Source organism: Accipiter gentilis, chromosome 4 (genome assembly GCF_929443795.1).
Source record: "Accipiter gentilis chromosome 4, bAccGen1.1, whole genome shotgun sequence".
Taxonomy (NCBI): Eukaryota; Metazoa; Chordata; class Aves; order Accipitriformes; family Accipitridae; genus Astur; species Astur gentilis.
The window spans coordinates 42,284,525-42,302,426 of NC_064883.1; the positions used below are offsets into that span (position 1 = coordinate 42,284,525).

Sequence of the window (17,902 nt, forward strand, 5' to 3'; positions counted from 1 at the left end):
GGACTCCTTGTGACTTCAGGGATGCCTTAACATTTTCTAGACTAGACTAATTGATTTTAGTGTAACTGAGGGGACAGAACCAGGCCCTGTGTGTTTCAGATGTCAGCCATAAGCACAGGCCCTATTAATTTCAACTCCATCCTGGAGAGGGTAGTAGGACAAAACCTCTCCTGACACTTCCAGAAGAAAGCATCTCAAACAGTCAGCACCCTTAAAAACAAAGAAAATATCCTAGCTCAAGTGAATTAGTATGCTGAACTGGGAGCAGACCATCTGAATTCATGTTCCCAATTATGCTCAACATCCCTGAATGAGACCAGCTGTGCCCCAGAATGACGACAGAAGAGAGATCAATACAATTTCTTCAACCTTCAGTCTGCTTTCTCTGGTTTGGCTACAAACTCGAGGGCAGGGATTATAACTTACTGTGTATCATACTTAAAAAACAAGGCCACATGCTTCCCAGGGATATTTAGATATACCACAGTTAGAAAACAAAACAGAGACAGTAGAGCTACCAGAGTTTGAGGACCCACCCTGAGCTGTGAAATTGCTGCTCTGCCTTCCTCACTTTCTTCATCTAGTTCATCATCACTCCATTCCCAGCCACCATCTTCAGTCTTATGAAGACGTCCGCTGGAACCTGGAACTCTCCGAACCTGCTCAGCACAAAGACAGAGAACTAGTACGCCAAGCAGACAGTTTCTACAGCTGATTTTTTTTAGGAGAAACAGCACAAGAGCATCTTCAGGTTGCATCACCTACCAGGGTGCTCGAGTATTTTATTGAAACGTCTAGCTCTGTATCCAGAAAATGCCATACTACAGTAATTATCATTAAAAATATGAACACAAGCATAAAAAACCTAGCACAACTAACAGCAAGAGCCCATGAGGTTTTCAGTACCTTTTTGGATCTTTCGGTGATTGTTGGTGCTCTCTGCAACATCTTCTCTTGTAAAAACTCTTTATTCTGCAGAAGAAGAAATATCAAACATTTGCATTGCTGAAAATGCCCTTTGATTCCTTCAGTGCCTATGATAAAGAAACTGTTAAGCTATTTCTAGCAGATAGTGTGTTACATGTTTCATCCCCATTCTCCCAAAGATATTAACCACTTTCTTCCTTCACACTACAGTATATGATGTTTCATCCTAAATACCTTTTCAGTTAGTGGTGGCACTTTCCCTGTGCAAAGGGATGTGAAATTAACAATTGAAGAGTTGTATACTGTTCTGTCTGATTTACTGGGGAACGTACTTATTATTACAGTGCAGCATCTGACACCCTGCTGAGACATTTGGCATTCTTCCATTCGCAGATACTACACCACCTGGATCCAGCCCCTTTGCTTTATCTTACCCCTAAATTTATGCCTGTCCAACTGTCAAAGGCAAACCTCAAATGTCAAGGCAGGCGAGGATGCAGGAACCCCTCTATACTGGAGTTACAAGACTGAGGAATTGGGGCAACAGGATTTAAAGGGACTAAAAAAAACATACAGCACGTATGATGTTTAGAGAGAAAGTAAATGCAGTGATCACAACAGATTATATACTGGGAAACTGCTGTGACACATTACGGTATTAAATTTCCTCTTCAGCAAGCTACTCTGGACTGGCTAACATGCGTGCTCCTGAGCATACAATTTTCCAACCGCTTGAATGCAGAGCCAAACTGCTGGCTGCAGGGGAAGCAGACCAGGCAAGCACCCTGGCATAAGCCCTGGGATCTGGCTGGGTATTTCACACCACACAAGTGAGTATGGGCAGAGACGGCAGGGCTGTCCAACAAGTGCTCCCAGAACTTCCCTGTGATGGTTTCTTGCATGCAGGATGGAGACCCTCAAGACACACGCTGTCCCTTCCTGCTAAGCGGCTCTCAGCATTATCAAAACATACTTTTACATAATACAGACTGTATTTAAATATAAGGTTCAATATAGACATATAGAAGTTGGACTCTTCTGTCCTCAAGTTACAGCTGTCAGTTTGGCAGTGGCTGATGTAGGAAAAGTAATTTAACACCGAGTGTTAACTGGCACACATTTTCACTTTGGGTGTCGGTTTAAGTATTGCCTCACTTGCAATAATGTTAATTTTCTATCACCACATATGCTAATATGTTACTCTGCGAAAGCTTAATGAAAGCATAAAGGAGATTTTACACACAATGAAGTATAACATGAACCAGAACTCGCACAACCAAACGGAGAAAGGTCAGCAATGTGTAAACCATCTTGTCACTTTGGACACCAAGCGTGCATCCAGTATACAGATGCAGAGTATTCAGCTGCCTACAATCCCATCATGGACAACAAAAACCTAGTTAATAGTGTCAAGAGCCCAGACATCGGTTAAACTTGCCCTAAAGCAAACTCCTACATTTCATAAACTGGATCTCTCTCTAAGACTTCCTCGGTTGCACTTGTTAGATTTCTGTCACTTTAATAGGACATCCAAGCTCCTGCACAAATACCTAGATGTGGCCACTTCCATTTAAGCATCTTAATCTGGGAGCTGAAAACTACTTTGATTAATTGGTGATGCTGCTGTGCTATCCCAGGTATCGGACGTCTTTTTGACAGTTTAATCTGTGTTGTGCTATAAACCCCATGTATTTTGATCACAAATATGACACAGAAGAAATAAGCAAACAGAAAACATCATCTTATTCCCATGGAAATATAAATTCTCCCTTGTATTACTCCTGTCTCCCTCAATAAGACCTTGCACATTGCATATGCACTAATCTCCAGGAAGTAATTACATAAATGCTCACTGGCAGCTCACTTCAAGGCTAGAAATGGGAGTTTCCTACTATTTTGTATCACAGGATCTTCAGTTTCCACAAGGCAACACAGGGTGAAATAGTTTTACGTAGCCCTCTGCACAGTGGGCCTCATTCACTGCTTTGCATACAGACCAATTATAGAATTTACTAAAATATAAGTTACATTTACTGCCACAGAGACCTTTATGGTTGGACAGGCAGCCAGAATGGCACCATTACAAGAGAAGGGAAAAAAAAAAAGCCACTGAAAGACATTTAAATGCTCAAGAACTTCTAGGTAATTTCTTTTAATAGCAGCATACACAAGGAGGTACAGAAGAGGGGTTTCATTCTGTTCGTTCACAATGACCCATTCAACTCACTCAGCTATGCTGGCCCTAAGTGAAACAGCCCACGCTCATGCCAATAAAGCTGTCACCATACTTATCGTACTTCTGAAAAGTCCTCTCCAGACCCTCTGCACAGAGCAGTTTAGGAAGCGTCTTCTTACCTTTGCTTTCGTGAAAAATTTGTGTCTTAAGAGTTCTGCTGCTGTCGGTCTGTCAATAAAAACAGATGTAGAAAAGACAGTTAAAAATGCTCCCTTTCAACATAACCATCTTCCAGGTTGCTGCAGCTTGTTGTAACATTTCATAAGGGCATCAGCTTCTCCTGCACAATTCCCCTAAAAATCAGTCAATGTATTCCAAGTAAATTTTACATCACCAGCCTTTTAAATACTCAGTGTATTCTGATCAAAGCCTATTCTGTTCAAAAGTAGTGAATAACTTGGGGGTGGGGGGAAGAAGTTGCTCTCATTTTGATGCTGAACTTGAGCCTCTCAAAGCCAGTTCAATAGGATCACAGAAACAATTTGCTCAAAATTGAAATGAAGGATCATCGACTACAGCAGGAGTGCAGTACTCGCCATGAGCAAGTAAACAAAGTTATTTCAGAGATACTTGATTCTATGTGTGTAATTAGTTCTATGTGTGTAATTAGTTCTATTAAACACAAGTGAGACAATCAACCTTTCTCTAATAGAAAAGTAACAAATACAAACTATTCTCCCTTTTAAGTTAGGCTTTAGGATAAATACTGGAAAGTAAAAGACATTCCTTGGTCATTTTAGAAGGAGCTTTCTAAAGACTCAGGCCTACATGAGAAAGTACCAGCTTACAGCATTTCCACACTGCAAACTGTGCTTAATTAGTAACAGAGTTTAATTAGTGACTTGCAAAGGCCATTCGTAACAGGGTTTATTTCACCTCAGACTACTCTAACAAAAATCATCCACCTGCAAGGGAGCCCCCAAAATAATTAAAAAGCAATTGCACTAAATTCTCCTCTTTGAGAACCTGTACAATATGCATAAGCATTATCTGATTCTGCTAGTTGCTCCTTATGGGCCGACCTCCTGCTCCCATAGTCAGGATGATGACATAGTTAGTGCTGCTTGAGAAGAGAGAAGGGGTATGTCACAATTCAAAGTGATTACGTTTAATTCTGATCAGCACACATACTAACCTGCAGGGATAGGATATGCTTTAGAAAGGAGAAAAATCATCATGCTGGGGAAAAAAACCCTCCTATCAGCATTTATCAAGCACTCCACTGGATTCATTAAGCATTTCAAGTGTAAAGCTTGTTAGAAGAGAGAGATCCCATCTCACAATACATGAGAAGCCTTTGTTCCTGGATCTGTCACAAGAGGGAACTGAAAAATGTCTTCATTATTATTATTATGAAGGGACTTTTTCCTTTCCAGAATTAGTTTGCTTACTGAGTAAAAAAGAAAACTAAGAGCTGTAAAAACTGATCTGTGGGAATGCTTGTTTCTTTACCTTTGCATTTTAAGGAACACTATTTTTAATGCAGGATGAATATTCCTTTAAACAGCTTCACAGACTGGCAAATGCTCTGACTGTCCTCCACAGAAATATGTCTGAGCCATCCTATGTTACAGGCTGTGGATTTTAAAGAGTGCCATAGACAGCCAGATCCTCGTGCAGCTTTGAACAGTGCCATAACATAATGATACAATGCTGTCCTGGGAACAACAATATATGCACTACCCCCTTGGTAGTATTTCTAACATCACTGAGTAGTCAAGCTACCATTACAAGGAAGACCGAAAATGTCATCATGTCACTTAAGCAATCTGTATTGATGAAAACATGTTGGTAAAATTCACCAGTGTTTTTCCTGATTTCCCCCCCCAAACCAAATATTACTTATAATTAAGCAAGTCAAAACTACACTGAAAGCCTTCTTTGCACTGGCAAATTTTAAAAAGTTTATTTATGAAGCTTCGCAAGTAAACACATATTGCCCAACATGTAATTTCGGATTTATAAACACAGAGCAGTTTTGACTAGGAACAAAACATGAACTGCAGTCACCTGCTGGAGGTGGCAAGGGGGAGAATAGCACTACACACACAGTGGACTGGGATGCACTCTCATTAACCCAAATGGAAGATGTGTGCCCCAGCCAGGCACAACGCCAGACATTTATCCTTAAAAATAAGGACAGCCAAGAGAATTTGTTGCCACACAGCAAGATTGCTGTGTTCATTGTCGCTGAAAGGCTGGATGGGCAGAGAGCGTACCGGCTTAAAAAAATATGGAATACAATGAGGTTTGTGGTTTTGGTTTAGGGTTTGGTTTTTTTAATTTATTTTGGTGTTACCTGTTCTTACCTTTTTTCAGGGTCTTTTTGTAGGCACGATGAAATCATCTTCCTAAATGATTTCCCATACTTCTTCAGCATCTCCTTATCTTGCACACCAGTTTCCAAAGATGGAGGATCATTTTGTAGTGTCAGCATTAAAACCTGAAAGAATTATGTCTATTGGCAATGAGATTCTTCTTGACCTTTGTTAGAGGCAGATCTTGGGAACACTGTATTTTAGACAAGCATTTTCCTCAAGCATCTGAGTCAACATGGACTGTTTTATTACAAAAGCTCTCTGAGGGTAGCCTGAGCTCAGAGTGAAGTTTCTTACAATTTAGACTGTCTCCTCACGTTCACCGGACAGCAAAAACTCACCTACCTTTTCCTCAGGGCAATTACAGGGTCTCTCCTCTTCCCTCTGCTTCGCGCATTCACTAACTTTATAGAAATAATTATTTTCAAAACCTTTACACTTCTGCAAATTCTGGCTGTCAGCAGAGAGGTTCAAGACTCATACAACAGGATCTAGAGAGAGCTACCTCCACCAGCTTTCCTTGGGAAGCCAGGCTAATCTATACCCAACAATTTAAGCTATTGTTTTCCATCACATCTCCTGGCCCACAGTGCAGTCCACGGGCCAAACCAAGGTTGGAACGCACTTTCAGGCCTGTCTGGTGTGATTAAAGGTGTAAGCATAGTAGAACTTCTACCAGCCTTCCTCATTTGAGACAAGGAGTTGTGCAAGGCATTGGATTCAAAGGCTCTGTTTAGATCACCCTGCAGGTATTTCTTAGCTAAAAATGAAATTAATGTACAAGCAGAAGGGCAACACAAAAAAAAATATGAGGGTTCACTTCCATGTACCAATGCAACAGCAGGTGAAGACGTTTCTCACACAAACACCCATCAAGCCAAACTGATTATTTCTTTCACATCACTCAGATATTCTGAAGGAAAGGAAGAAAATTACTCATTTCCATTTTCACTTGTCACCTACATACAGATGAATATCTATTTTTAGAAAAGGAAGCAGCACATAGCACATTTAAATAGCTTTCCACAGCTATATCGCTTAGGGCAGCAAGAGCCCATCAATCTAGCTGAAATTATACAGTCCATGACAGAATTCCCTGCTTCCCTCTCCCCCCCGCCCTTGGAGGTTCACTTAATGCATGGGTCATCTTGCTGCGTAACAAAACTAATTTGCAATGAAATACAGTTACATTCAATAAATAAAACACAGAAGTCCTCTTGCAGGCTGCACGACTGGAACCCATACCTAATAGAACTGGAAACTCAGAATTATATCTACCATATGACAACCACGATACTAAATAGGCGATCTTTGCATTCAAAGCTACAACCCATACATTCAAAACACAATAAACAGAAGTACAGCTTGCAGAAGCTACTGCAAAATGCTACCAACAGTCACAGCACAGAAGGAAGTATCAATGAAAACACCAACAGCTAAACCAGCAACACATTTCCCTGAACTCCTCGCTGCTCTGCCACAACCACTGATACAGTACAAACTTTAACAGCATTTCTAAACCACTCAGTTATTCAACAGTCCCTGCACAGAGATGACACAAATCTTAAAATTAATTCTGTTCTACAGGAGTTAAACTAGTGCAAAGTCCTGGCATTTAAAGCAGCACATAGATGAGCCCGTTCTAATGAGTTAGGAGCTACTGGATTCCCAAATGCTACTGTAATTGCAGGGTAGGAAGGGACGGACCCAGGTCCTAAAGAGGTGACACCCAACTTGCATAGCACTCCAGCAGTTAAAAGACTCAGAAAAGGAAAGCTTGCCCCATGGAATGCCTAAGATTGAGGGACTTGGCACCCATAGGACTCATATCCCAGGTAACTAGTCTAACCATAAGCTACGGGATTACTGAAAGGGCTTCTCCACCCCCTCCTGTTTGATCTGAGGGAGCATGCATCCCAGGAGTAGAGGCAAAGTGGCCTTCAAGAGGCTGGGCCAAAGACGCTCAAAGTTTTGTGAGCGAGACAGGATCCCATCAGATCTCACAAAGGGGCTAAGGAAGAAGATCTTAAAGCTCAGCAGAAGGGCAAGATGCTTCAGACCTTAACTGATGGGGTCAACTCAGTTAACTTTAAGATGTAGACTCCCTGAAAGAGCAGCGTGCTGGAAGTAGCTCCCGGTTAAAAAGTCAGGAAATAGGGAAAGTTAGCCAAGCTATAAGGCGATCTGAAGTTCAAGATACTTAAAAAAGATTTTTGAAGTTTTGTCAGCCAGTGTTTAAACAAGAATATTTCCTCCACCTCAATTTCAATAAAATATTTATGTTGCCAATACCACACCATTTCATACTGATACAATACTTTCCACTGGTTCAGTAATTGACAGGACTGTTGGCACTAAACAAAGACAGACATTCTTTTGGATAACTGGCAACAGGATTTCTGGGAGGCATCAAGAAGTATTAGCAGTGCAGGAGAAGGAAAGGCTCACCAGCCCAGTGTCACTGGGTGCCAGATAGCATGCTCCGAATCGTTACTTATAGCCTTAAAAACATCTGCTGCCTTCAGAGGCTCCACGATTAAAACGCACAGCACTTTCCTCAAGAATGGCGACCCTGGCAAGACTCAGGATCTAAATAAGAACTGTGCAGTTTCAGACAATGCTGATTAAGATGCATATTTTTAAAAGGTGACTTCAGATAAATCCAAGAACACTGTGATCCACAAGTGCAATTTGAGATGACAAACTCTTCAACTAAGGATGCTGGCCAAATTCTTGGAAACACCCAGAGAACACACTGATCCTTTATCTTGCATAAGTATCTGGAGACCTGCTCACCTTCATGGGTGGGTATTTATGGTAAGGAGCTGCCCCTGTAGCCAGTTCAATAGCAGTGATCCCAAAGCTCCAGATGTCTGCCTTGAAATCGTATCCTCTGACCTGAAAAATATTAGAGAATGTTAGCATGTGCCTCTTGCTATCCTACACTACAATCCCTTTCTTTAGCCTATTACACATCCTTTTGCCCTTTCCTTCCTTGCCCCTCGAAATTTGAAAGAGCAGCACTATAGTGTTAAAGAGATGGAAAGAACATTTTCTCCCTCCTCTCCGCCCAGCTCCTTATACCTTCAAAAGAAGGTGGTTTTGAAGTCATAGTCTGATGAAAATTATGATTGTGGACTGTGCAACTAGGACTGCTCTGCCATAAACCTCTCCATGTGTAGAACATAAAGGGGCACTGGGTTAACCCAGACTCTGACTTCTACACAAAGACACAGAGTCATTAAACAGTATAATGAAACTCTCATAGTTAATAGATGGACTGTTATCCCCTTGGGACATATGCCTCACTACACTTGTAGTCAACCGCTTAATCAATCTGACTGCAAACATGCTCAATCCTGAAACTTCAGTATACACCAGCTCAGTAAAAATCCCCTCACTCCTGTCTACAGACTAGTATTTCCCTCCACTAATTAATAGTAGCTTCTGTACTTGACATTAAATACAGACTTGTTCAGGAAAATTTATAGCATTTACTTCCCCTCATGCACAGGAAAAAATATTTCATATGCCAAAGCAGTTACTTCCTCATTATCATTAGGTAATATTTTGGCACTTACTCTCTCCACTGCAGGAGAGAGACATCATGTACTAACTTCAAGAGGAGCTAGAAAAATCAAAGCATTTTGGCTGCTTAGAATGGTTTGTATTTCTTCTCGCTAGACTCTGGAAAAATGAATATTGAATCAGAGCAAGGCTAATAGGGATATTGTGTTCAGCTAACCTAACATGCTTTAGAAAGACGCTCATTGTGATAAAGCAAAAAACATTCCCCAAACTACCTTTAAGATGATCTTTAATTTTGACAAACAAAAAACCCTCTTGCACCGTTTTTCATATAATACTATAGCTGAACTGAAACTTCTTACAGCAACAGGAGTTTTTATCTTGCACTGATTTCTTCAACTCTGTAGATTTCATTTTCATGAGCCTTAAAGGTCTGAATTTCTTGAAGTGCCTCAGTTTACAGATGCAATGATTATGAACAGATTTCAAGTCATTTAACTGAAGAAGCACAGATATCTAGTATAATTTAAAAGAACAGAGTGGAGGAAGAAATACGCTGTAAGGGTGGCGGTTTTTTCCCCTCACACTATTTTTAGGTTTTCAGAATAACTTTGGGACACAACTTAGCTTTGTCTTTCAGTTAGTCTTGCAGCACATCTATATATACTGTACAACTCCCTATTCCTCACCAGGATTTTAACTGTTCAGTGGTTTGGGTGTTTTTTTTTTTTTTTAATTATATCGTATAATCCTACTTGCAAATGAAAGCTATGAAGTTCAAAACTGTCTACAGCAGTTCATCTTGACATCTGTCCAATCCATATTAGTCACAACCTTGCAGTTAGTTTATATCAACAACATTTATTTTTCTCCTCAGCTTTTTTTTTGCCATAAATCTGTCAAGTGTACGAATGTACATTAAAAGACAATGCCAGGCTATCATGTATTAACATGTTAAAGGAACTTAATGATGCTGAAGTAAACCAAATGGAATTGGGTCGATAATATCTACATAGCAAAGGCTAATCTACAGCAACCCCTTCGTCCTTTTTCCCGGGTTGGATATAGTGGCTCAGAGTGACACCTGCTGGAAGACAGCAAGATGATATAAACGGACATTGAAGGATTTCACATCAGCATCCAAAATACCTCCTTACCATCTAATATTTGCAACAAGTTAGATGCGCGCAGCCCTCATGGAAGTATTGGACTCCCTAGAAAAATCTACCTCCTTCGGAAACACATCCGTTGCATCAAGAACCCCTGCTTTGTCACCAAAACCTTCATTTCCCCTTTTTAGCACCCTCCTTAAGATCTTTTTTCCCCTGTTGTCCTGCAGACTGCAGCTACCCTAACTGCAACGAGCCTGGAGCAGCACCATTAGGTCCTGGCCAGCCTGCTGTGCCCTGTTCACCAGGACAGAACAAAAAGGACAGAAAAGCAAGGGACATCTCTGATCTGGTTTTGGAAACACTGAACACTAATTTTTTATTCATTTTTAAATCAACATAACAAAAAAAAAAAATCCAGAAGTACATGACAGTGAAGCAGTTCGGAAGCAGGTTTGCAAAGACAGCTCCTGACTTGGGGATTGTGTCTTGTACTCTATGGTGTTACGACTTGTACTCTGAGGAGGTTGCAGGAGTGCTTTAACACACCAGCCCCCCAGTGCCACCACAGGGAGCCACTGAAAAGGCCAAACATTGAAAAAGCCTTTCAGCAATAGTATATTTAAGCTACTCCAAAATTATCTCAATCCCTGAAGAAGTTTTAGATATAGGAAAAAAATGCATTAAAGTTCTGCCACTGTTTTACCTGCATTTCATTTTAGAGATACATATATTTGTTGGGAGTCCTACTCAAGCTCCTCCTAAGCTTCAAAATATTTTATTGTGAACAGCAAGGAGAAAAGTAACAAGGCGGGTTTACTTGAATAAAAACAATGTTTTCCCAAAATATTCTTCTTAAAAAGATTTTTTGGAAGGAAAACAGGAAAAACAGAAAAACTTTTATAGCCAGTTTTATTTCTGCTTGGCACACCTGTCAAAAATCAAACCCTGACTCCAGCCCTCTGTCAAACTGTTTTTAAGGGGATGAGGGATAATTTTCAGAATGCTTATGGCAATGAACATCAATGCAATAGACAGCTACTGCAAATACCCTGTCAGGACTGTGGCATAATTTTGTTTGTGGATCTTGCTCAGAAATAGGCAAAGATATTTTACATTAAACAAAGTTTCCAGGTGGCCTTCATCAGAAGTCATGCAGACAAAGCTTCTGTAGTTTAGTCTAGAAGTAGTGGAGAATAAAGTGACATATCTCCACCCAACGGGAAGAAGTATGACATCTTTTAACTAGCCAAAACAGCAGAGTAGGAAGGGGGAAGAGACAAGCATTCCTCAGCATTTACAATCCAGATTCTCACAAGCCAAGAGAAACTAAACACCCAAATAAAGTCAACTGCATGTTATTTTACTGTAATAACTCCCCGCTCTGGGATCTTGCAATTAGCTACCCCAAATTCTTCTATTTACAAATGCAGAAGAGCACATTACCAACCCATATATGTGCATATTTACCATGTGTGAAACTATTTATATTCTACCTCACATTTATGCAAGAGGGAGGGGCAGGTTAATCTTCTTTATGCAACAGCTGAGCTGTCTCATCCTCACCTTAGGTAGGAGCCTGAAGAGAAGCAACAGGGCAAAAATCTACTGAACACTTAATATTCCCCAATACAAGCCTGGCTGCAATAGGCAAATCGAAGAAAATCCTGTAGTTTTAGGAAAGCCTGACAGGATGCCAAATTATCATCTTAGCTTCAAGTAAATATAGCCCTTGCTGACAACAAGGAATTCCAGGTGCAGATCAGCTAAGAGGACATGAGGAAAAACAATTCACCTGTTCCATAACTTCTGGTGCCATCCAGCAAGGTGTGCCCACAAAAGTTTTCCTGACTTTATTTCTGGTAATGTCACCACCAGTGGCCAGAAACGCGCTAACACCGAAGTCTGAAAAGAAAACAAAACCAGATTGTATTAAGAACACATCTCGAGCAAACTGAAGGGTTGTCCCCTCTTTCCCCTCATATTCCCAGCCGTCTATTAAGTACTAGACCATACAGTTACGCATGAGGAGTTTCCTAATAAATGAAGAATGATAAAACAGTTAGCTAGGAGTGCTGGTACACGAACAGTGTGTAGTCCACCATTCAATTACTGGGGACAGCAGAGCTTTCAGTGCTGGCCGGCAGAGAGGAAAATTCCACTTTCCATTACGGCCCACTGGCCACATTACAGCATGCCTGCACTCCCCCCCAGCAGACCTGCTACTGTACAAACCTGCCTCTGACAGCCAGTCCTTTATTTACATTTGTATACATGCACAACAAGTAAGAACTGAACTTCTAGTAGCATTCTGTTAAATATCTGCAGCAATGAAGTCTGGTACGTAAAATGTTACTGGACTTTATAACATTTAACCATCCTAACTGCATCCTGCAGACTGGAGGTATCAGCCCCTTATTCTGAATGGTTTTTTTAATCAGAATATGCTTTGCTTGGTAATATTCCATCGCTGAGATGCTCAGTGCTTTAACAGGAACTTGGACTGGCTCCCAGTGATACAGCAGCGTTACCGAATCGAGCAGCACATGCCGCTAACCAGCCCGACCATCCCAGAGGGAGCCTTGCAGAGAGGTATTCACACCCTGCACAGCATTATCCCCACTTGAATCATCTTTCACAAGCTGAAGGACGCTCAAGGATGCCCCATGCACTTGCTGGTAATTGTCTTAAAGTAAATCATTCTTTTACATGAAAACTAGGCTTTCAAAGATAACACTGATGTTTTATGCAATTAAGAATGACACGGAAAACAGGATCTGTGAACAGCAGCAGTAGTGTGCAGGGATAGCAATGGGGTACGGTACATTTGGTCAGAGAAGAGCATTAAAAAAGATTCAGCAACCCAGTCATTCAAGAGAAGATGACAGACTTTCCTTGGAGAAAGAAAAAGAAATAAATCAGGTGACAGGGAAACTGTAAACACAAACTATAGAAGTATTTCTTCCTAGTTTGCTCCAAACTACACTGCTTATGTATTGCAGAATTATAGACCTGCAATGGGTCATTCTCCATAACTCAATTTTATCCACACACACACCTGCCTTTTTTTAAACACAGTACAAGCAATCAAAATCTTGAATGCCATTTTTGAGATTGGTGACAGGCTTGGAGGATAAGTCTCTGAAATTCAAGGGCTATTTCACATAAACCCAGAACATTATTGACCACAATAGGTTTGAAAATTTTTGACTCAGCTGACATAGTTAACTGTAAATGCAAAGTCTTACTCAGAGGAGCCATGGAGTTACTCCATGGCTTAAGGGTGTTATCCTGACTGAGGAATCAACTGCAACAAAAGATCCCTCTTTACAATTTTCAGGCAATGGCATCCAAGTGAGGACAGTCCCAAGCTTCCTTCTGTATCATGCCAGCAGTGCAATGAGCCCCTTCTCACCAGTCTTTCCATATTTGAGAAACACCACTGAAATTATCACTCAGAAGAATAAGATGCTGAAAGCTTCCAGCTCACTTAGGTTAGAGGCTTCCAAGTACAGGAACTTAACGCTCACTAAAATACAAGACACGGATTAGTGAAAGTTGACATTAAAGAAAGTTGCATAGAAATCACAGGGCTAAAACAAGCACTAGCAAATGCCTATCATTATGGTTCAGCTTCTCCCCAGTGCACTGTCCTGTTCTCCTCCCTGTTCCCGGAGGCATCTTGTCTTCCTGCTAGCCTGGAAGTTTTAGCACATTTAGATGGATCACTATCCCCATCAGCACTGCAATCTGTATTTTTCTGGAAACCCACTTTTTGCAACAGTAATTTTGCTTTGAGATCTTCCATGTGTGTATCCACCATTCTTGCTTTTCTCAGAAAACTGTATGAGCTTCCTAAAAAGTTCAGAGTAAAATTACTTGCATTTTACCGCTCATTACAGGAAGTCTCGCAAGATCTATTGTTCTAGAGACAAAAGCAATTAGAAGTTCTTTTAAATAAGATAATACTAATAGAAACTTGTCCAAGTGCCATCGGCATATTGTTGTGATGTGCTGTATTTGAACTTGTGTATATTATCTTACCTCAAGTTTCCATGCAGTCATTTTGAGGGTAAAGGAAATGCCATTCAAAGCAAAAGCATTCCAGCAGTAAAAACACAAGTCCTTTACACAGCGCACACAGCATTCACCACATTTCACATCAAACGTGGGTTTATAAATTCCAGTTGGAAATTGTGCCCCTACATCTGCTATCTGAGGTCAGCAGAAAGCTTAAACAGAATTAAATCGTATTCAGTTACATGGTTGATTTATTCAATGTTTTCCCAGTTTCCCTCATTTACAGTGGGCTAAAATAGGCACAACCAGTCTGTGCAAGGAATGACTTTGAAACCGTCTTCTCAAATGTCATCTTACTAACTTTATCCAAGTCCCAGCTATTAAGATAAGAATGTGTGTGCTCTCAAGAAATATCTGTAAAGCAATAAAATAAAATCCTAACCACAAGTTAGGGTTCAATTCTTACTTCTGAGCAGTTGGTACAACCTGTGTCTCATTCTCTCTGCCACTGTTAACTACCCTCAAAAAGGCTAAAATGGCACTAGGTTACTGCAAATTAATTTAAATCTAGAAAATAGGAAAAGTAACAAAATTCAAGAGGTATGATAGCTCAGAAATGTTTACATTTGTACTCTTCTTTGGCAGCTTGTACTTTATATTGGTTCACTATGGTGATAACTGGAAAGGACTGAATCACCAGAAACAGGGAGGAAATGGAAATGTTTGGACCTGGCTTGCAATACCAGTAACCACTACTGCTGGGAATCCAATGACTGTCACATTCTAAAAGAGCCCCAAAATTGAACACTTCCAGCAGTCTGCTAGCAAATAATAGTCTGCAGGATGTCTTGATACAAGTCATAGGATCATTTTTTTAGTAACTTTTCTGAAGCCATGTACAAAAGATTCATCTGCTGGACCTGTTTCAGTGATATAAAACAAAGACTTCTTTGAAAAGAAATATATATATATCTCCAGACTCTTGTATCACAGCAAAACCAATCCAGAATGGAAATGACAATTCTGCTGATGCAGGTTCTGCAGAAAATACGGACAACTTGTCTTTTTCAGTAGAAACATCATGTGTTGCAAACCACATACCCTACAAAACACTCTAGTGGCAATGAAGTTGCAGGCTAGCGTTTGAAAAAGCATGGTAGTAGGCAACAATTCCTGCTATTAAGGTATGCAAGTTGTCAAACTTGAAAACTATTCTAGCCACTCAGGAAATGCAAAAGCTGAAAGGAAAATTTCCTCTTACTATTGTGCGTTGCAGAAACAAAGACCCAGTCTAAACAACTCACCAGTGCAATAACGCTTTGGCAGAACCACATCACAACAGGCACTATTGCTGCTATGTATGTCAGAAGATACATTTCTACAGTATCATAAGTTAGATTGTTTTATCCAAATCCAGGAAGTCAGCCATTAAAAATCATCTCTCCTTGGCCGTCTCATACTGTAACATTACCTTAATCCTAAAAAGCCTAAGTACCTGCTACCTTAGGTAGCTACCTACAAGGTAGAAGCAAGAGAAAGAAGACTGTGCACTAACTAGGACCCAGGACCAAGGCCTACTGACATCGGAAAGGCTCCTACAGAGTTTGGTGGGTTTGGATCAGACCCTAAGGCAGTTCCCAACTTCAGTGGGACAGAACAACAGAATAAACCAATCTTGACTTCAAGCCACTCAGAGTTGTTTTTAAACTCATGTAGCCAAAATATTATCCCTCCTCAAGCAAAAATAACAGTACTTCAGAAGACAGCGCTATGTGGTTTTTTCACTGGTCACCTTCCTTCTTGTTCAGTTGTTCACCATCACAAAATATCCGCAGTTGTCCTTAGTGTTTTTCTGCAAACCTTACAGCTTTTAGAGCAATGAAGATGAATAAAAGCTGGCATGAAGAGGAGGAAGGCAGTAGTAAATAGCAATTTTGTGCTGAGAATGCAGTGGGTGGTAAGACACCAGAGAAAAGGAAGATCAGTGAAGTACAAGAATCAAAAGCTTCTTTCCTTTTAAAGATTATTTGGTTATACAGTGGTACTGGATCTATAAATACACACTTGTTCTCCCAAATTCTCATTTGGAAAGGTAGTTCTCTACAGTCACATATATTTCTAATCAATTCACATGCAGAACGGCAGCTTTATTGTATCACAAGTTCAGCCTTTTTGCAATAATGTCAAGGCACATAAAAGGTGTATGAAATCCCTTTGCGGGGTAAACGTAAAGATCAAATCTGAAACCGAGCCCCAACAGTATGTTAATAAAGATACACTAATACTGCACAAAGTAACTTAAGGATGACAAAGCCCAGGCCAGGTGAAGCCACCACCCTTGGAGAAGTTCACAAGTGGTTTCAACAACCAAATCGCGCAACATCTCTTCAGGGAACACGGGCATTACAAGTGACACACAAAAAGTTACTTCACATCAAGCTGCTGCAGTGGAGGCACCAAAACTTTCCACCAACCACAGAGAAAAATACTTTAGCCCCTTTTTTGAAAAACAGAAGAGACTCAGAGGTGTCCGTGATACAACACCAAGTGCTCAAGTCAGCCCTGCAATCGGCACTCCTCTCCCTGAGTTAGATTCATGTCTTGTCCTTTGTTAAGTCAATTTAATCTCCCAAAGTTAGTTTCCTAAGGGAAAGTGGGGGAATGACACTGCCTGCATCATAGCTCGATGTTTATGTAGAGTGCTATTTTAGTACAATGAATTAAGAGCAGTCAGGAACACAGCGAACCGGTGACAAGCTGGCATGGATTTGTGGAAAGTTACACAAATTCAGTTACACAAGTTTTGCCTGGCCTTAACTATCCCCATTTTATAAATAGATAAAACGAGAGGGGTTAGGCAATTTGCCCAGTATCAATTAGCAAGTCCTGAACGACTTCGTGAAATCTTAATCTACTTCAACCGCTTGGCAACACGGCCTGCCGGGGACACGGCAGGCACTCTGAGCGCCTCTTGGAGTACATGTTAATAATCCCAACTGGTTTTAAAACCTGAAGATTTCATGTTATAATAGGCCCTACAACAGAAATATCCCACACATGGAAGGATGTGTGCCTTTCAACCTTCAGTAGACCCTTGCTTCTACAGATTCAATCACAGAGGGGTGGGTGACAGCATTATTTAATATCCCAGTGGATAAAATCAGGGTAAAAAAGATTTAGTGTGCACCCAGTCTCAGTAGGATGCTAATATTATGCCATGGTTGGAGAATGGTTCATACCGAGCAAGTCTCGTGCACCCTGGGGAGAGTTTCCCCTCAACCTCTCCCACCCCTTCCCAGCCTATCAAGACTCTCACTTCATTTCACAATAATTTATAGGGCCTGCACAGTTAAATAAACTGAAGAATATTAAGTCTCGCTTACTGTGAGAAGTCTCCTGGTTTATGCAGCAATATTGGTGCCGATGCAGTTTATATTGACAAAGAATGTTTTTATGCATGCAGCTCTCAGACTCCAGGGAGCCAATAAATGCTAGGGCAAAGAGGTTTTATGCTCTGATTTAAAGAAAAAAAAAAATTTACAGTAATTGGCATGGAGAGGCTGGAACACAAAAGAACACTGCTATCTCAATTTACATTGCAACCACCGTCAGCACGGCCCAGAACAATGGTATCTGGGAAAGAGTCCTGCTCTCTCCAGAAGATAGATTAATTCAATGTGCAGGAAAACACTTCAAACTGAGAAAGCAATACTCTCTGAATTGTAACAGGCTCCGAAAACTTGGTGCCAAGCCACAAACCCAAG

The 17,902-nt window shown here is 40.7% G+C and overlaps 1 protein-coding gene across 2 annotated transcripts in view; it reads right to left on the bottom strand.

Moving 5' to 3' along the window:
* OXSR1 (oxidative stress responsive kinase 1) overlaps window positions 1-17,902 on the bottom strand; it is a 94,568-nt gene that overhangs the window by 14,083 nt on the left and 62,583 nt on the right. For both annotated transcript variants that reach the window (XM_049799139.1, XM_049799138.1), the window contains exons 6-11: window positions 11,914-12,023; window positions 8,278-8,379; window positions 5,473-5,606; window positions 3,283-3,331; window positions 907-972; window positions 537-659 (exon numbers count right to left, since the gene is read on the bottom strand). In XM_049799139.1, coding sequence (XP_049655096.1) covers window positions 537-659; window positions 907-972; window positions 3,283-3,331; window positions 5,473-5,606; window positions 8,278-8,379; window positions 11,914-12,023 — 584 coding nt within the window. The remainder of the gene's footprint in view (window positions 1-536; window positions 660-906; window positions 973-3,282; window positions 3,332-5,472; window positions 5,607-8,277; window positions 8,380-11,913; window positions 12,024-17,902) is intronic.